General features: G+C 39.8%; 1 protein-coding gene across 1 annotated transcript in view; it reads right to left on the bottom strand.

The window, feature by feature from the left end:
- The window catches only part of cntln (centlein, centrosomal protein), an 82,950-nt gene extending 66,468 nt beyond the window's left edge, over positions 1-16,482 (bottom strand). Inside the window, exons 1-8 of the mRNA XM_062388979.1 lie at positions 16,220-16,482; positions 15,913-16,003; positions 12,193-12,281; positions 10,490-10,574; positions 7,259-7,393; positions 6,165-6,344; positions 2,238-2,371; positions 448-610 (exon numbers count right to left, since the gene is read on the bottom strand). Of these exons, the coding sequence (XP_062244963.1) occupies positions 448-610; positions 2,238-2,371; positions 6,165-6,344; positions 7,259-7,393; positions 10,490-10,574; positions 12,193-12,281; positions 15,913-15,996 (870 nt within the window). The 5' untranslated portion in view covers positions 15,997-16,003; positions 16,220-16,482. The remainder of the gene's footprint in view (positions 1-447; positions 611-2,237; positions 2,372-6,164; positions 6,345-7,258; positions 7,394-10,489; positions 10,575-12,192; positions 12,282-15,912; positions 16,004-16,219) is intronic.
- Between the last annotated feature and the right edge of the window lie 2,062 nt (positions 16,483-18,544).

The raw sequence follows: 18,544 nt of genomic DNA, 5'->3' as shown, positions 1-18,544 counted from the left end.
CAACAGAAAAATCCAGTGCCTGTCTGAAAGAGGCTATAGGGGAAGATGAGACAAAGTCCCTCGTGTCAAGAGCAAAAATGATATTTTGAAATACAAAAATACTTAAAAAAATAAGATATTGGTGAGTGAAACCAAAATGTTCATTAATATTTTATGACTTATACTTGCTCCAAGCCTCTGCCAGTGCTCCCCACCTTTTTTAGGTCTGTGGATGGCACAGAGGAACAGTCTTCCGACAGAAGGGTGATAGGTTAAGAACATATTCACTAGTAACAGGATACTGTGGGAAAAGTCCTTATTTTCTGGCACCAGTAAAATAATTGTAGGTTACAGTGAGCCTGGACATAAATCACCCCAGCGGGTGAGGCATGAGTGGAGCGCAACAAAGTGGTTATAATAATGACGAGTTTGAGGTTTGGCTTGTGTATGTGCATCTGTGAGTAGTACCCTCTGGTAGGACGTGGTGTCAGCAGTGTGCGCCTCTTCTTGGTTCCTCAGTACTCTCTGTGTGTCGAGGTTGAGTCCTTCCAGCTGCTTGATCAGATGGCTCTGCTCTGCTGCATGGTGTGAGCTCTGTCTGTACAGAGTCTGCACTTCTGCAAACTCACGTCTATACACACAAACATTTACAGAATTTTATAATGCATTTGCACGAGAGAAGTGATGTCCTTGAAAATAATCAATACACTGAAAAAACGAGTCAAGCAAGAGAACCTTTTGGAAGTATCTGAAGTCACCCATAAATGTGTCTGAAAATATGATTTGATTTTAAACTAAATTACAGCAAATTACGAACAGTTCATTTAAACTAATGACAGTATGTCTCGTATTGTTTTTGTTCATATTGAATCCACCATTCAAACAACCACAATTTAGGTTTGTAAAAAATATTAAACCCCAAGGCTAAAACAAAAGATAACTGGAGTCAAGATTTAAAAAAAACATGGAGTCATCTCAATGAACACAGATTGGAGGTGAGGATTAGAGCCACTCAAGCGTCGGGAGTTTGTCTATCCACAAAAAACATTCTGCTCATGTGACTCATGCCTTGCAAAGATCTCAGAAGACTGATGATCAAAAACTGTTGATTTTCATAAAGGTTGAGAGGGTCACAAAGATTTTAGATATCAGTCGACAGTTTGACAAACTGAATTTAGTTCTGTGGCTACTCTGACTACAAGTTAAGATGACTCCGATGGCACAAAGCAGAAACTAAAAAAGTCCAGAGAAACAGCTACAGGTTTTATGGGATCACTGGTTAAAACCTCTAACCTGTTGAGTCAACCATAGAGAAGTCATGGTGCATGGTTGCACAGAGCATGGCTCCCAAAGCAAGACACCACAAAGGAAGCCTCTGCTCTACAAAAATCAGGGCACGCCTGAAGTTTTCCAAAGACAGATTGAGATTCTATAAAACTACAGGGAAAATATTTTGTGGGCTGATGAAATTCAGGTTAAACCGTTTGGGAAGATTACACAGCACTAAATATGGCATAAAAAGGTCACTGCATGCCAACATGAAAACATTATCCCAGTGGTTAAATAAAGTGGAGGGAGCATTATGATTTGGCACTGTTTTGACTGCCTCTAGAACTGGACGGTTGAAAATCATGTAGGGAAAAATGAATTCCCAAAGATTTTTAGATGTTAATGTCAAAGTGGCTACCCACCAGCTGGGGCTTGGTGATAACAGCAGGACAATGACAATGACATTAATTTTGTTTTTTGTTTTGTGTCCTATAGAATTAACACAAAGTGCTCTCTAACATACGAGGACATCTTTAATCACGTAGCTGAAACCTTGGTTGGTCTCTGGACGTGGTGTGACTGACACATCTGAGCACCTCTGGCATTAAAACAGGAAAGTAGTTAAAAAAGGTTGAGATTACCACTAAGGCTCGGACGGTTCTCACAGTTTTTATCATATCGACTAAAGCTTAGCCAAAGCCTTCCCTGTTTCCCTTTTCTCCCTCTTTTAAAGCATATCCACTATGCAGGGCTTATCAAATGGCTTTAGGTGAGCCAGAGTGGAAGAGATCTGTGTCACCCCCAAGCCTCACAGCGTAGAGTGATATACGAGCTGCAGCAAACAACAACTCACGAGAGGTGAGGTATACGCATATGCCTACACAGGACAGACTGATACTTTAACTACTGAACTGGTCCCAAAAATCAATGAGAGACATGAGAACAGCCTCTGAAATGTACGGGACAAGGATTCAGTTGGTAGGGCTCACCGAAGTTGACTGAGTTGCTCTTCTTTCGCTGCCACCTCCCTCTCTTTGGAAGAAACCTGGTCTGCTTGACTGGTACAGTGGCTGTGCATGCTAGACAACTCCTTCCAGGTATTATGTAGCTCCTCCTCCAGCTCCTGGTAAAGCAGAGCAACATCAGATATAAAGCATTTACAGGAAAATAAAGGGACAATCTGATTTATTTTGAAACTGATGATGACAAAAGAGAAAGATAGAAACAGACAAAGAGAGTTACGGGTTACATAATGCGTTTTAAATATTAGAAATCTGAAATCAAACACAGGGATTTGATTGTGTTCATAAAAATAACAAAGAGCCAAATATAACTTTACTTGGCATTGAAACCCGATTCAAATATTTTTTACGCTAAACATCCAAGAGAAAAACATTTGGAATAAATTGTTTCCTTTTTTATTATGTAACTGGTGATTATTTTCAGATTTCATATTCATTTAGTTTATTTGTGAAAAATAATGAAAAATTGCCATCACAAAGAAACAATCTAATTCCACTTCTGACAACTATATGCATTTACTTAATAGCGATAAATATATATATTATTTGCATTTTTATCTCAGCCTGTATGGAGGACCATACATGACATAAGTAAAAATAAATAAATAAATAAATGTATAAATAAATACAGAAATAAATAAATAAATGAATAAATAAAAATGGAAATAAATAAATAAATACAGAAATAAATAAATAAATATGTTAATACCAAAAGAAATGTCAAAAGAAATGTCTTAAATATATTTTAACATTTATTTTTTCCCTGATACATTTCCTTTGCATTTGCAGTGTCCTTATGCTAATGAGAAAGGCGGGCCTAACCGCAGTCTCATGCAGGATTGGTCACAGGAGTGTAATGATCCAGCCCTACTACTTCTGCCTTTCAATGCTGGTGTCCAGTAGCTGTTTGCAGCGTTGAGCCAGTTCACACTTAAAATGAACTAGTTCAAGTTCAGAGGGTTAGTTAAGGTTATTTTTTATTTGGATGATTTAGGTGTCAGTAGTCCTGACTGTGAGCGTCACGTCTCGTGTTGTACTGAGCACAAGGAGCGAGCCGAGAGGAGGAGGAAACAGAAACTCCAGCTCGTTACAAACCACCTGCCGCCTCTGCTGTGATCATGAAGCCGCTGATCTCTGAGCAGATGTGACCAGAGAAGCTCTGTGTTTCCACTGTTTCCACTGTTCCACAGAGTCACTAACTTGCTGTTGCACGGTGAAGAGCTCAAGTCTCAGTCACTGCCCGTGTCTCTGAGCGAGTGTGTGACGGAGCGCAGGGGCTGTGTGTGTGTGTGTAGCTCAGTTGACCAATCCTGCTCGAGACTGAGGTTAGGCCCGCCTTTCTCATTAGCATAAGGACACTGAAATGTGGAAATAAATAAATGTGGAAATAAATAAAAGTTGCAATAAAAGTGGAAATAAATAAATAAATGTGGAAATAAGTTTAAGACATTGATTTATTTAATTCTGCATTTATTTCCATATTTATTTATTTATTTCCACATTTATTCCAACTTTTATTTTTCGATTTCAGTGTCCTTATGCGAATGAGAAAGGCGGGCCTAACCTCAGTCTCGAGCAGGATTGGTCAACTGAGCTACACACACACACACAGCCCCTGCGCTGTGCCACACACTCGCTCAGAGACACGGGCAGTGACTGAGACTTGATCTCTTCACCGTGTAACAGCCAGTTAGTGACTTTGTAGAACAGTGGAAACAGTGGAAACACAGAGCTTCTCTGGTCACATCTGCTCAGAGATCAGCTGCTTCATGATCTAATCAGAGGCTGCAGGTGGTTTGTACCGAGCTGGAGTTTCTGTTTCCTCCTCCTCCTCTCGGCTCGCTCCTTGTGCTCAGTACAACACGAGACGTGACGCTCACAGTCAGGACTACTGACACCTAAATCATCCCAATAAAAAATAACCTTAACTAACCCTCTGAACTTGAACTAGTTCATTTTAAGTGTGAACTGGCTCAACGCTGCAAACAGCTACTGGACACCAGCATTGAAAGGCAGAAGTAGTAGGGCTGGATCATTACACTCCTGTGACCAATCCTGCATGAGACTGCGGTTAGGCCCGCCTTTCTCATTAGCATAAGGACACTGCAAATGCAAAGGAAATGTATCAGGGAAAAAATAAATGTTAAAATATATTTAAGACATTTCTTTTGACATTTCTTTTGGTATTAACATATTTATTTATTTATTTCTGTATTTATTTATTTATTTCCATTTTTATTTATTCATTTATTTATTTATTTCTGTATTTATTTATACATTTATTTATTTATTTATTTTTACTTATGTCATGTATGGTCCTCCATAAGCCTGTTGATTGAATAATTTCCTAATTACTTGTTTGTACTGGGTTTACGCAGCTTAGCCCACAAGTCACTCTTACATAGAATGTTTCATTTGGAAATAAAATAAAGTGTATCTGTTCGAGTTGCTCTTCTTTCAGCTTACACTAATGCACATTGGGCTTTGAGCACTGACAGAATGCTTCAGAGCAGATGAGATGTAAACACTGACGAAGAACTGCAGCTGCTGCTATTGTGCTGCTTTCACTCTGAAGCAGGTGTAGACAAGGTGCTAGTGACAGCTTTTCCTTAATAAGAAGAAACCATTAGTGCAGGGCAGATTGCGTTGCATCAAACACACAAAGGTCCCCGAGCCTTGATAGTTTAAATCTAATTAAAAGCAGTATTTCACAGGGCCAGAATCAACCATATGAAAAATTAATTAGCCATTAGTAAGTACAAGAAAAGAAATGAAGAAATACCACAGCAGTTAATGTACATAAAACAGCAATTATGCTTGTTTAGGAGCATCAAATTAAAAAAACACATCTTACATCAAACTATGGTTACCCTGCAGTAAAACATACAATATTTAGAACACACAATATTTAGTTTTTAATGAGACTGTTTGTGTTGTTGATGGACTTTGATCATCTTACATTTCTACATATATGACCATAATAAAAAAGATCAAGCACTTCTTACATTTTCAAATCTCTTGTGTAGTTTAAAACAAGTAGTAAACTATATAATATTTCTACCTAATCTATTTGTTCACGCTAATACTGATGTAATTGTGTTGTCAACAAATTGACACAATGTATCCACCTGCACAACCCGTATTCTCCATCTCCATCTTTCAAATCAAAGTATGATTCTAAAACTGAGGAGCAGGTCGAGGGTGTTAGGCTGTGATGGATGTGCATAAAGCCGAGTTGCTGGGCTCCATCCCGTCCGAGTGTAATTACTCTCCAGTCCTGACTTATACAAGACTTTCTGTCTGACTCCATTTCACGCGAGTAGCACTATGTTTCATAATGATGAGTCTATTAGGACAGACGGAATGTCAGATTCCTCTGTAGCTCCGGTGTCCTGAGACTCTGACAGGAAAAATTAATTCTGTAAGGAAATGACAACAGGCGAGAGAAACCTCCTCAAGGACTCTGATTGTGATCTGATTGGTTGAATGTTAAAACAGGGATACAGCTGTCAATGTTAGATCAACTCATGTTCTCAGAGATGGTATTGATGATAAATAATGACGCACACTTGGTCTTGAGTCTTCAGTTGTGGTCATCAGGTTAACAGAAAAAAAGTCTCCCTCGTGTTTAATGATTCATTTTCCTTCCTTTGAATATAGTCTCTACATATTTAAATAATGTGATTTGCTACAGATATATTTTATATTCTCATGCTGAGGAGAGGATGTGAGAGATCACAGAGTTCAAGGTGTGTTCAAGATAAAGGACCTGGCTCTTCCTGTGCAACTTTGAGCGTGGGTGTGTGTGTTTCTTACTTTACTTTGTCAGGGACAGTGCATATTAATACCATTTCGGGAAAATATGCTAAACGGACTTGTCCCCCGTGTTCATACCTTGACTCTGGCCTGGGCAGCATCCCTGTGGTCTTGTTGGGTGTCGGCCTGCCTCTCTTTCTCCTCCAGGTCAGCTTGTAGGGCGGCCCAGCGGGAAGTTAATCCCTCTTTCTCCGCCTCTAGAGCCTGCACCACCTGCCGCTCCTCCTCCTCCTTCCTCCTACACTCCGTCTTCATTTCCTGGATAAGGGGTGTGTGTACGTATAAAGAGAAGAGTGGGAGGTCGTGAGGGCCAAATAAACAACAGTGACGAAAGGAGAGAAACAGAAAAAGTAGCAATTCAAACGGAGAAAATGAAAAAAGAAAGACATAGTGATGCAAAAAAGAGAAGCAACCCATTGGGGCTGAGGCGGAATGAATATGTAAACAGTGGACCGGCTTTGCCACGGGAGACCCCTGCATGAGCTGCTGTTTGGCCAAGGTCACCTGTACTGTATGACTGGGCCTGCGCGGCCATATGTTAGCTGGTGTGGACCGAGCCGTGCTGCAAGAGCTGGGCTCCTGCAGGTACTGGGGCCAGTCTGTCGGCTTTAATGACAGGCTCCTAATGAGAATGGTGCTTGCTGCAAGACCCATTAGACTCAACCCAGGTCTCCTTTGATGCTGTCCCCCACGATTTCACGCCATGAGACCTCACCAAGACTGTGTAAGGACCATTCCTTTATCAATTAATCATAGCCCGGTCCCATCCAAGCATAATTAGGGATAAGCCACACCATCACATGCACACTTTTCACTTTCCCCCACTGAAGCAGTCATTCAGTATTTATCTTAACCTAAGTTAACAACCTGCTTTTCTTTCTCTCCCTCTTCCTCCCTCACACACACACACTTTCCAGCTGTTAAGTATTCTCTATTGTCAGAAGCGAGAAAGAAAGCTAAAAAACAAAGAAAGGCTTGAGACAGAGCGAGGTTGAGAAGAAGAAACAAACACAGAGATTGTGTTAAAGAACGCTAAGAAATCCTCCTGCTCCTTTAAATGATTCAAATGGCTGTGGCTGTAGCCGACGGGAGGACTTGTTGTGTTCAATGCCACAGAGAAGAGACTATCCGGCATAGGACCCAGACTGCCACGGAACATCTGTGCCACCAACCTTAAGTTCCTGCTCCTTATCGCAGAGTTGTTCACGTAGAGCTGTCAGCTCCTTCTTCATTGAGACACTGTCCTCATTCACTGTCGTCCTCCGCTGCACCAGGTTGTTGATCTCTTGCTGCTGCCCTTCCACTTTCTGGCAGAGAGTGAGAGAAAAGAGAGGAAAAGAGACAGCGTGACACAGATAGAGAGAAGGAGGGACACAGGTTATATTATTACTTTAGATATTGGGAACCTCAAATAAAAATGAGGTTTTGATTTTTAAAAGAAAAACAAATCTAATTATTAATTAGGTAATTTTTATTAGTGGAATACAACTGATGGTTAAATTCATAATCAAATATTGTGCAGATTATTTCCTTTACAAAAAACGATCTTTAAAGCATCAAAAAATCATCATGAAAATTCTCATCACAATTTCCTTAATCCCAAGGTGACATCCTTAAATCTCTTGTAATGTCAAATAATCCAAAACTCAGTGACATCCAGTTTACAAAGATGTGAAGACGATAACGAGCTGCAAATTCAAAGGTTTGAGGAACATGAAGTTGAGCCATAAACTAGTTGACATTCTGTTTTGAAAAAATACTTAAAACTTTTTACCAAATATCAAAACAGCTGCCAATTACTATTCTGTTTTTATTCCACTCGTCACAGAAACCGCCCACACTCGACTGTAAGGATCTATGTTACACTCGTTTTAATTCTACAATGAATCACAAAACATCGTAAAGTGCAATAATTGTCCATGTTCACCAAACCCGACACCTCCAAGTATGATACAATTATTTTAATGACTACCCAGTTTTGAAGCTGGTGTATGTTCACGTCATGATTTTTGGCAGCCACCGCGGCCTGAGCAGGAGGCGGCTGGCCTCTGAACACTGCATCAGCTGGGGTTTGGCGTTGGCTGGTAATCCACAGCCTTCTGTGGGTACACCCTTCTCTCAAATAACACCGTGCTCGGGGATGCAATTAATTGCCATGTTGAGGGAAATCACTCAGAGATATCTAGATAGTGGATTTAGCGTTTCTCGCTACTCCTAGCTCGTTGTGCTAAGAACAGAGGGGCTTTAATAGAGATTTATACTGGAGAGCAGACAATAAATTCAAACATTGATAATGAGGTAGGCGAGAACAATTTGAAATCCAGTAGTGCTCAATTGATAGAGGAGAAAAAGAGGGGGGTTCCGCCAAGTTAAGAGGTCTAGGACATGAAGATTAGCATTTGAAAATTCCCAATGCAGTTCAAAAATGAAAGCTAATTATGTAACAAAAAATGGAAAAGGAGCAGCGAATGGAAGTGTATAGAGAAAGAGGTGGAATAAAATAAGAAGAGCAGGAAGAAGAAAAAAAAGACATCATCAAAGTTGGAAAGCTGAGACATTAAGAGGAGTGTGAAATCCTGTGTGGACCCAGTGGACCATCACATCTCCAAAAAAAGAGGAAAAACCAATTAATCAGTATTTCGGTATGTATGGCTCAAGACTATGGATGAGATTATGCCTCTCAGAGGGCTGAATGACAGCACAGAGCTGAGTGCTATTAATGAGCATTTAAAATAGACTGCAAGTTATACTAGCTACAGTTTGAGAAGGAGAACGAGCAAAGGAATGAAAATCAACAAGGTTTTCTGTTGAAGCAGATTTGAAAGACATCAGACATCAGCAAACATCATGTAAATAAGTTTTATCTTGCTGCAGAGGATGTTATTTTCCATAAGGTACTAAATAATAAGGCCTTTAAAATAATCATGTTTTACAAATAATGTGTTTTGCACTAAGGATGTTTTATATTTCTCTTGTATGGCAGAGCAATGCTCCCAGACATCATCGCATTGCCAGCACAGTCCTATCCAGAGGTTAAACAAATGCAGGCTGGGAGATTTGCTTTCAAGTTGGCTGTGGCAGGCACTAATGCATCCGCCAGACCTGAAAACTGATTCAAGCACATAGCACAGCCAAAACAAGAGGGCCGCACCCATCAAGAGGATTATACCATTAAACTTAGAGGAGGTTTCATTCAGATTTGTTTGGAACCTTTGGAAAAGTGCTGCACTTGGTTTCTCAAATTAGCGCTGAAGTAGACTTTGATGTCGTCACACATGTTGTAAGTCGATGAGCTACTTCTCTGACTGTTTAATTGACTGAATCAGAGTTAAAATGGCCGAGGAGGGCAAAGTAAGAAGAAAAAAAAGACACTGGCTGGCAAGTTGATGACTCCATTACAGCCAGTCTCATTAGGACCGAACACGGGTCTGGGTGAGAGACGCTAATGAAGGGGACTGACAGATGCTTCAGTGAAGGGATGATGATTTGGAGTAAATTACATTAGTGATGTCATTATCGTTAGCCATCATACCATCGAGAAACATTACTCAGGGGGCGAAGGCAAAGTAAAGCAGGTAAGAGAGGGCTACAGCTTGAAGTATCCAGCTGGAATTACAAAGATTATATTGAATATTAACTCCTTTACAAAACATTAGCTTCTAAAAGTTTCACCTGACATTTAAGCAAGCAAGAACTTAACACTGGTTGATAACTGCGAAAGAACTTTGATCAGTGTATTGACAAAGACATTTTAATCTAAGTGTCCACATTAAAGATTTGTAAATAGGGTTAGTTTATACAAGGAATTTGGACTTCATATCAACAGAGTGTAGGACCTTTGCTCTCAGGACGGCTTCTTGGTATGAATTCCAGATGAAGCGTCAGCTGCACATTCAGGCTGCAAATGTCCCAATTCTACCACATCACTGGTTGATAAAAACACACTTGTTGTTCTATTGAATTCATATGCAGTGACTAGCGAGGCCACGGAAGTACAGTAAGCTCACTGCCATGTAATTAAACCAGTCGAGATGACTTTAGCTTTGTGACATGGAGCATTTAAATGCTGGGAGTAGCCATTAGACGATTGTAAACAGTGGCCATAAAGGGAAGCAAAGAAGTGTCATTCAAACAAAGGCTGATTGGTATTGAGGGATATAAAGTGTGCCAGAAAACATTCCCCTAACTCGTATAGGACTAACAGCAGAAGCCTGGACTGGTGACACATGGATGCAAGCTGTTGATTCATCAATAAAATAATTGCAATCCACGGAACTGCTGTTTTTGTTTGTCGCTCCATTCATTAACAAACCGGGGTACTGGTATTTCTAATAACGTGCGATGATCAAGAACTCGTAAAGGCATTAATTTAGCACAGAAAGTTATAACCAACTGTACTGTACCTGTTCCAGCTCCTGTATCTTGTAGTCTTTGATCTGGAAGATCTCCAACACTTTCCTGTCCTTAATCTCAGCTTTGTATTTCTCACTAGAAGTAAGAGAAAAGAAAAAGAAATAAGCACATGGTCACAGTCATCTGAAATCCAGTGACTTGGGGCTTTGGATAAGGCGAATGAATTCTCCTGTAGAAATCATGTGTCTTGGTCAACAGCACATCAACACCGCTGTAGACCTGTATCACCGAAGGCTCTAGAATCAAACTCAAGTTTTCTAAGTATAATTGAATTATTGTTGTGCCTGGTGTACTTACCTTATGAAGAACTTCATACAGTTACATGTGGCCCATGTTATTTTAACTCTTACCAAATTTGTTGTTGAAAAAAAATAAGGTTGACAAGAAGTTAGTTTAATCATTAGCTACTGTTCAGCTACTCTGAACTTTTGTCTCAGGCCCACTAGCACCTCCTTTATCATAATGAACTTTTAAGGAGAGAAAAACAAGGAATCATTTTGGGACCTGTTTGTTTCAACTGCTTTAGGCCACCAGGGGCCCTCCATTCTCTTCGCTCATCATTTGCTTCTTCAACACCTCCCATCTCTGAGGTCTTTTTCTCCCGTCTCTTTGCCTCTTCTGATCAGCCGTCTCCCCTGGTAGAAGCTGAAATAAGTATCTGGTGTCCCCAGGGGGGCTGGAACGCAGGCTGGCCTAGCTACATCTCCTTGTATATTGGGCTGTATTCACCATGTCCTGAGCAACCAACCAATCACTCTACAAGATCCGTACGTGAGGGATAGGGGAGGGTGAATGGCAATTCCCGGTGCAATAGCGCTTGACTGGAGTCGACACAATTACCATGTCAATATTCTCTTGCGCATCAGGTGATACAATACACATGCACTCTCTGGATGCATGTTCCCCCACTAGTCTCAGCAGAGCAGCATACTTTGATGGGTTTCCTAAGGGGCTGTAAAGGAACTGAAGAGGGTGTGGAGAAGGAATGAGACGCACAGGTACTGGGGAACTCTCTGCACTATGTTTTACCCCTATTAAGGGTCTGGCAACTACTGACAGACCTCAAAAAGTAAGTGATATGCACCCATGATAGGGCACATATCATTCTAATGTATCCCCAAAAGACCAAAAAGTCAGTAACCACTGAAGTATTGAATGAAGCCTTAAAGTATTCTCAATTGTATTTGAAACGTGTCTGTGAGGCATTTCAAACTGCAGTGATGCCTGTATTATAACAACATTTAACGTGCAGGTTTTTTTTTTGTAAATATGGAGAAATCTATTTCATTCATCTAGCTGGGCATTATCCTTCCCTCCGTCTTTTCTGAAAGTTCCCATGCAACTGCTTTTCATATAGCTTAGCCACCCTGCAAAAGAGGTCATAGACAATCTCACAATTTATCCGATAAAGACAAGTATTTGGCAGGAGCGTTTCAACTGTCCAAGACGGGAGCGGCAGCGGAGGAGTGTTTTCATTAAAAGGGTTTCCATGGTTGAACTGCTAGACCGGGGATAAGAAGGCTTAAATCAGCATCTGCACGAGATTTCGTCGTAACCCCAGCAGAATGGCCAAGGTGCCTAAAACACCCCTTGAACGACTTTCACACATATTTCTCCTCACTTGTGAGATAAAGGAATTTTCAGCTGTTGAGCTTCTCCGGTAGCACTTAAAAAAAAAAATGAATTGACTCACCGCTCAACCACCAAACTGACAGCCTGGGTCAAGTCTGGATTTGCCACTTGCAGACGTTTCCATAGGGACCACACAAACTCCTTGTCTGCCTGTGGAAATATAGATTCAGCAAGTCAACAGCTGTTATTCTTAATTGAGATAAATAGCTTTTGCTAAATATGTCTTAAGGTGAAGCAAGCTCCTTATTAAAAATCAAAAAATTAGATAAGATGATCAATGGCATTTGCATACGACAGAAGGGGGGAGTCAATCAATAATTTAAATATCTTGTACAAAATAGTTTTTGATCTGGACTGGCCTCTCTAATCATGAGCCTCACTAAACAGGAATCTCCATGGCTGAGATGTGACCTTCGACTCAAGGGGAGCGAGCATTGACACTTGTCATTATGCACTATTTATGACTGGGGAGAGCCGGGATCCAAATCAAAACACAGCGGTGGAGCTTGCATTTTCTTTATTAATCAATTGCTCTCCGGATATGTTTTCCACTACAGCTCCCAAGTAACTAGCCCCAAAGAAACTCAAAGCTGATGACAGAGAGAGTCATCTTCAAGCAGAGAACCCCAGCCAGCCCCTGACACATTTCCAATTCAAATTGTCTCGCTGGTTTTTCAAACATTTTTAAGCTACATTACATTTAATGAGGGACATCTAAAAACTACATTTTCTGACATTAAAAGACAGAATTATACCAAATCGACTTAATATAAAATTATCTGATAAATTATGTTCACATCATCATAAGATAAAAGTCATCCCTCCCACTGGAATCTACTGGTCTCCAATTAGTATATGAATTTTAACCCCCTTTTCAAAAGTGTCTAATCAATTATTTACTAAAAATGGCAGAAACAGACCTTGATAAGGCCATGACTTGAACATATAAAGTGGAAGGACTGTAGATATCGGTCTCTGTATGCATCTGTATGTAACTGTGTGTGTGGGAGTGCTTGGGCGATAGAGATCTCACCACATCAACCCGGCAATGCAGCTAACGATGAAATTAAGCAGCGTGGCTAACATGAAATAGGTGGTCTCCCTCTGCCTGGCCTTTGGCTGCCATTAGCCAATCCACAGACAAGTGTTCAGTCAGGACTCTCATCAAGAGCGCTCCTCTGCCGTATGTGTACTTAAAGATGCTTTGAATGTGTGTTTGATGATCACTGAATTATTCATTCTTAGAATCCAGACACTGAAACACCATCGGCTAAACATACCAAAAAGAACCACTGGAACTCACCCGCATATTAATAAAATTAGCATGGTCTAGTAGGAACATTTGCTGGCCGACAGATGAGACTCTTTGTAGTTAATGGCCGTCCTGAAGTACATCTTGCGAGGGACTTAAGACATCAATGGTATTCTAATGTCACTATTTAAATGGTACAACTAAGGTCCCCATTAGATAGACAGAATCACTGATGTTCTGCTGGAAACGAGACCACCGAGGACGGTCTCCATGTCAGTTCAATGTTAAGTAACAGGAACTTTCGCTGTGCAGTAATGCTGGTAAACTGGTAAACTGGTTATAATATAAGACTTTAATACTATGCATTAAAAATATTAATATTGCTGTGTAAGAAGAAAGTTAATTTGCATGTCAAAATGTTTGCAGGACAAATGGCAGTTCTAAGTGTACTTAAAGCACATTTACAATACTATGGGTATTTTTATAGACACTAGAAATATTTTCCTAATGACGATGTGCAGTTGAACCTCTGTTTTGTGTCTTGTTAGTCGAGCAAAACCCCCAAATGATGCAATTAATACAAAAAGTCCTGCAACACTGGAAAAACCTGAGGTACTATTTGACAAATATTATCTCTGTAACATATAGTTTATTTAAAAAGAAATTAGAATTGAATTGTATGAAAAAGTAAAAAAGGGGTACAGGTCACTTTTATGGCCCTGATGGAAACGTACATCATGATATTAGATGCTGAAAATAAAGTTCTCCTGCAGTTAAAATGTTTTTTTTATGATGTCTAGATTCCAGCCATCAAATGTTCTTACCCAATACTAATGAACAAGAAGCTACTGAAGTTTTTATTGAATTGAAAAGGTGCACACATTGATTTGCGCTGTAAGTGGGTTGTACTTGTGTCTCCTACAAATTAAACTTATTTTTTTGAATAAAATCTAGGTGGTTAGTTTCAAAAGTTAATTCAAACTTTGTGGACAGGAGGTTTGGTAACAGGCACAGGTGCAGTTACAGTCAAACTGCACCACAACAAATGTCCCTGCACCACGTGTTGTAGGTGGTGGTATGGTATAGTCTGTTAAAAACTGTGTATATGCAAAATAATAAGAGCTGGGTTCACTTCACTCATGTTATTAGGCACCACCTGGTGGTGAGTATGCAAGGACACTCTCCCTCAATCACCGACTTACAGAGTGAAGCTGAGAGGTTCTGCTCATGAGCACTGACTGAATCTGTGTTTGTATCAGGCAGAACAAATACAAAATGGAGAGGGCAGGTCAACTTATTCACATGTTCTCTGAAAACTGAGATTTCCTGCAAACTATTTATTGTCAATGCTGAACATTTAATAAGGTCTGCTCATGAGATTTGCACACAAAAGAGACAAAAGAACAATTAAAATACACTTTGTGCGATTTAGTTAAAACAAACTACCTGAAAATTGTTAGGATTTTCAATTTCAACTGTCACGTTAATCATACACTAACTATAATCATGAGATCACGTCTTTTGGGTAAAGATTACATGATCTGACACAGATGTACTTCCTGGCATGTTTCTTTATCTCCCCAGAAATCCTTTTTTATATATTTAATGGCCGCAAACGCTGGAGATCTGCTATGCAAGGATCTTAGGTGAGTCACAGGTCTTTGTCTGATCAAAATGAATGAAAATAGCAGTAATTAAGATAACAAATGGTTTGGATTATTATAAAAAGAAGTGGGCAGTCAATGTCTGATGGAGATGAAATTGAAATCTTGGCGCTTACATTTTACCCTGACAATTTCTTTTTCTACTCCCTGGTTCACAGGGTCCATGATAAGATTATGTGAAGCAACAGTTCATGGGCTAATTAGAGTCAAGTGGCAAATAGCATTAACCTTTATTACTGCATTAGTGCACAGTAAGAATTTGATTATACATCAGTGAGAAAATCCTGGTGCCGCACTTGAACATCTTTACTTTACAATCTTACTCAGACTAGTGAGCTGAACAATTATCCACGTGTCTAGACATTTGCTGACAGAGGTGGCTTTCGTCAGTTTACTCTGTAGATTTCACTGTTTTAGATTAATTAGTCGTATTACATTATAGATTATAGCGAAGCGAAGCCTTAACCATTGGTGTTTCTTATCATTCACAGCTTCATGGAGCCCAACAATCTGTACAAGATGGTACATCCTCTGTCCTTAACTGGTTGAATTGAGTGATTACCAGTAAACTCCCCACAGTGTTTGGTGTGGTCACTGGCAAGGTGGAGTAATCATTTATTGATTAGATGCCTTTTTTCAATAAATCAGAAATCAGCTCCAACACTCAAGTGCTAGGTTGGGGATGTGATGGTGCACCAGGTGATCCACTCAAGGTTTCTTATTGGGTCTGGCAGCCATTTTTGCAGTAATTTAACTTTGAATTCAACAGCTTCTCTGAAACCAGGACTTCTTGCAGGACCACTGGATCAGCTGTGGCTTCAGGTGTACCTTATAAACTGACAGCTGAGTGTACGTGCATACACACCTGACATTGCATCAACTCGTCTGATAAACTCTCCACTTGCTCCTCCAGGACCAGGACACGGGACCCGTCGTCTCGGGAGGACATCGTTGGACTGAAGAAGGAAACAACACAACAAGTGAGCATCAGTCTAATGGCTGAAGTGACACTTGTAGCAGCAGAGGATAGAGGATGCGACTCAAATATTGATTCAAAAAGGATGTGAGCCTATTGACGAGACTCGTTAGCTCCTTTAGCACATTCCCATTAAGCTGTGGCTCCACGGAGGAGCCCACCTCTCTGGGAGAAGCGAACACAGCTCGTCTCTTACCTTTTTTAATGACTCTCTACCCAGCAGATTTAGCGTTAGCGCTCGGGAGCTAACGATGCTAACAACAAACACTCGTTTGTTCCGCTTCTTTTCTGTTGTCAGCTTCCTGCCTCACGTCCTCGGTCAACGTCATGACGCGTGGCACCGGGGGTATTTAACCGGCAACCATATTTATTCCATCTCGTCTTCAAACTCCTCGAAGAAACTAACACAAACTTGCCAGTGACCGTTGTCAATAACGACCGGGACGCTTCCTCCTTTCAAACGAGCCCGCTGTTTTACGTTTCACGACATTTCACGACAGCTGCAGTCTGCGTACGGCAGCGTGGAGCCGGTGCGCTGGTTTTCAATGGTGGGTTCAAGGACCATGAGGAATCCACTGGGAGTTTTTAATGATGCTCGATATACTACTAGCTGTTTGCAAAAGTTTGTGGTTCTTTTGTAAGTTTACTCCAGGTTGACAGGGCGAGTGCATGTACCTGTATACTAATACTACTACTACTAATAATAATAATAACATAACTGGAAGTTTATGCTAAGTTTTATAATAATAATAACAATTATAATCATACTAATCATCAAAATCATACATTTTCACCTTTAAAGCAAGTTCTCAATGTGCTTCACAGACATTAAAAACAAAGGATGCATATTACAAATTTAAACAGGGGACAATGAAAAAAATATCTAATTGAAAGCCATTTAATAAAAATATGTTTTTAAAAGAGGGCACTTGGGGAGTGAATTTTTCAAAACTCTGCGGAATATGCGCAGAATCTCCAGAGTTCAGTGCTTGTCTGAAAGCAGCTTTAGGGAGAAGAATGACACAAACCATTAGAATGTTACGGGTTAGGGGTTAGGACCTAACCCCTAACCCCTAACCCTTAACCCTCTGTATTTATATAGCGTTATTTATAGTGTCACAGGTGAACCCGGGGGGATGATTATGTCATTTAAAAATGTTTTGTTTTAACCTGTTGATTTAAGCTTACACCTACAGTAACTAGTTCCACTATTTATAATAACTGAGTTGTGATTTAAAATATTGATCGCATGTGTTTATCACGACAGGAGCCTTAGACTAACAATATCATTTGTGTGCATAGTTCACTGGGATCCCACACTGCCGCGGTGGTTCACACATCCATCCCTTCTATTTCAGTAGATTTAACATATGTTCAATCCATATTGCTGGTCGGTTGGTCAGAATTGCCCTGGTTGTGACTTCTTGAATCATCCCTCCCACTGGGCGCTCATCAGAGGCACATTTTAGCTGACTACAAGCTAAGATCAAGACCAACTTGAGAAATGACTACCCAGACCACCGTGGGTCAAAGCCATGCGTTCTAAATTATGAATAACTATATATGAAAGAATTCATAATCATCCAATGATTTGGATGTGGAGTTAATTTACCATAACACACCTAATCACTTATTGCTTAGTTTATTTTGTAGAACTCTTTTAACCACAAAGACATTGGTTTGTACATTTATTTAATATTTACTGAAAGATACTTAGGGCTAACTTAATTTAAAGAGACGGAGAAAATACTTACATAAGAAGACAAATTTGAAATAAATAAAAGCAAGTAATTGCACTGACAACATATTACATTTAATTTAAAAGATGTGGGGCACTACCTACACACAAGTGTTGAATTTTTGCATCAGTGAAGGAATCCACCTCAGGTAACACAACCTTTGCCTCCATTAGACTCTATTGTGGTTTTGGATCATATAAATAAGGTGTCAAATTAATTTGTATCATGTTAGTCTATTGTACGAGGCCAAATTAAATGTGTACTCTACAGAATTAGGCAGAGGTACATTGTCCATTCAGACTAAAGAGCAAATCAAAAAGCAAGCCCAGGGAGATCATCCAGTTCGGGTGATGGTGTGTTATTCTTGGTCAATAATTCCAAAATGAAACTTGACAATTGATTGTTTTTCATTTATTTGATTACAACTATTGCTGCTGTATCTCAGAGGGAAATAAAACATCAAAACCGTTTGATAATAACATTTGAATGGTTTGATAAATTGAACTTGAGTCTTAAGAGATTTGCAAATGCTGGATAACAAACACTGGATAAGTTAAAACACTCATTTATTATATAATTATAATATGAATAATACGATTATTGCACACAATTCATTATATAGAGTCCTAAAATACCGGAGGTGTAGCAAACAGGTTGAATAGTAAGATTTTACACAATCAGAGAAATATCACCTTGTCAAAATGACAATAATACACACACACAGACACAAACACACAAACACACACAAAACCCCGTAGCACAATGATGGTTCAGACAAATTA

Source organism: Platichthys flesus, chromosome 5 (assembly GCF_949316205.1).
Source record: "Platichthys flesus chromosome 5, fPlaFle2.1, whole genome shotgun sequence".
Classification (NCBI taxonomy): Eukaryota; Metazoa; Chordata; class Actinopteri; order Pleuronectiformes; family Pleuronectidae; genus Platichthys; species Platichthys flesus.
This window is presented reverse-complemented; position numbering and strand designations above follow the sequence as displayed.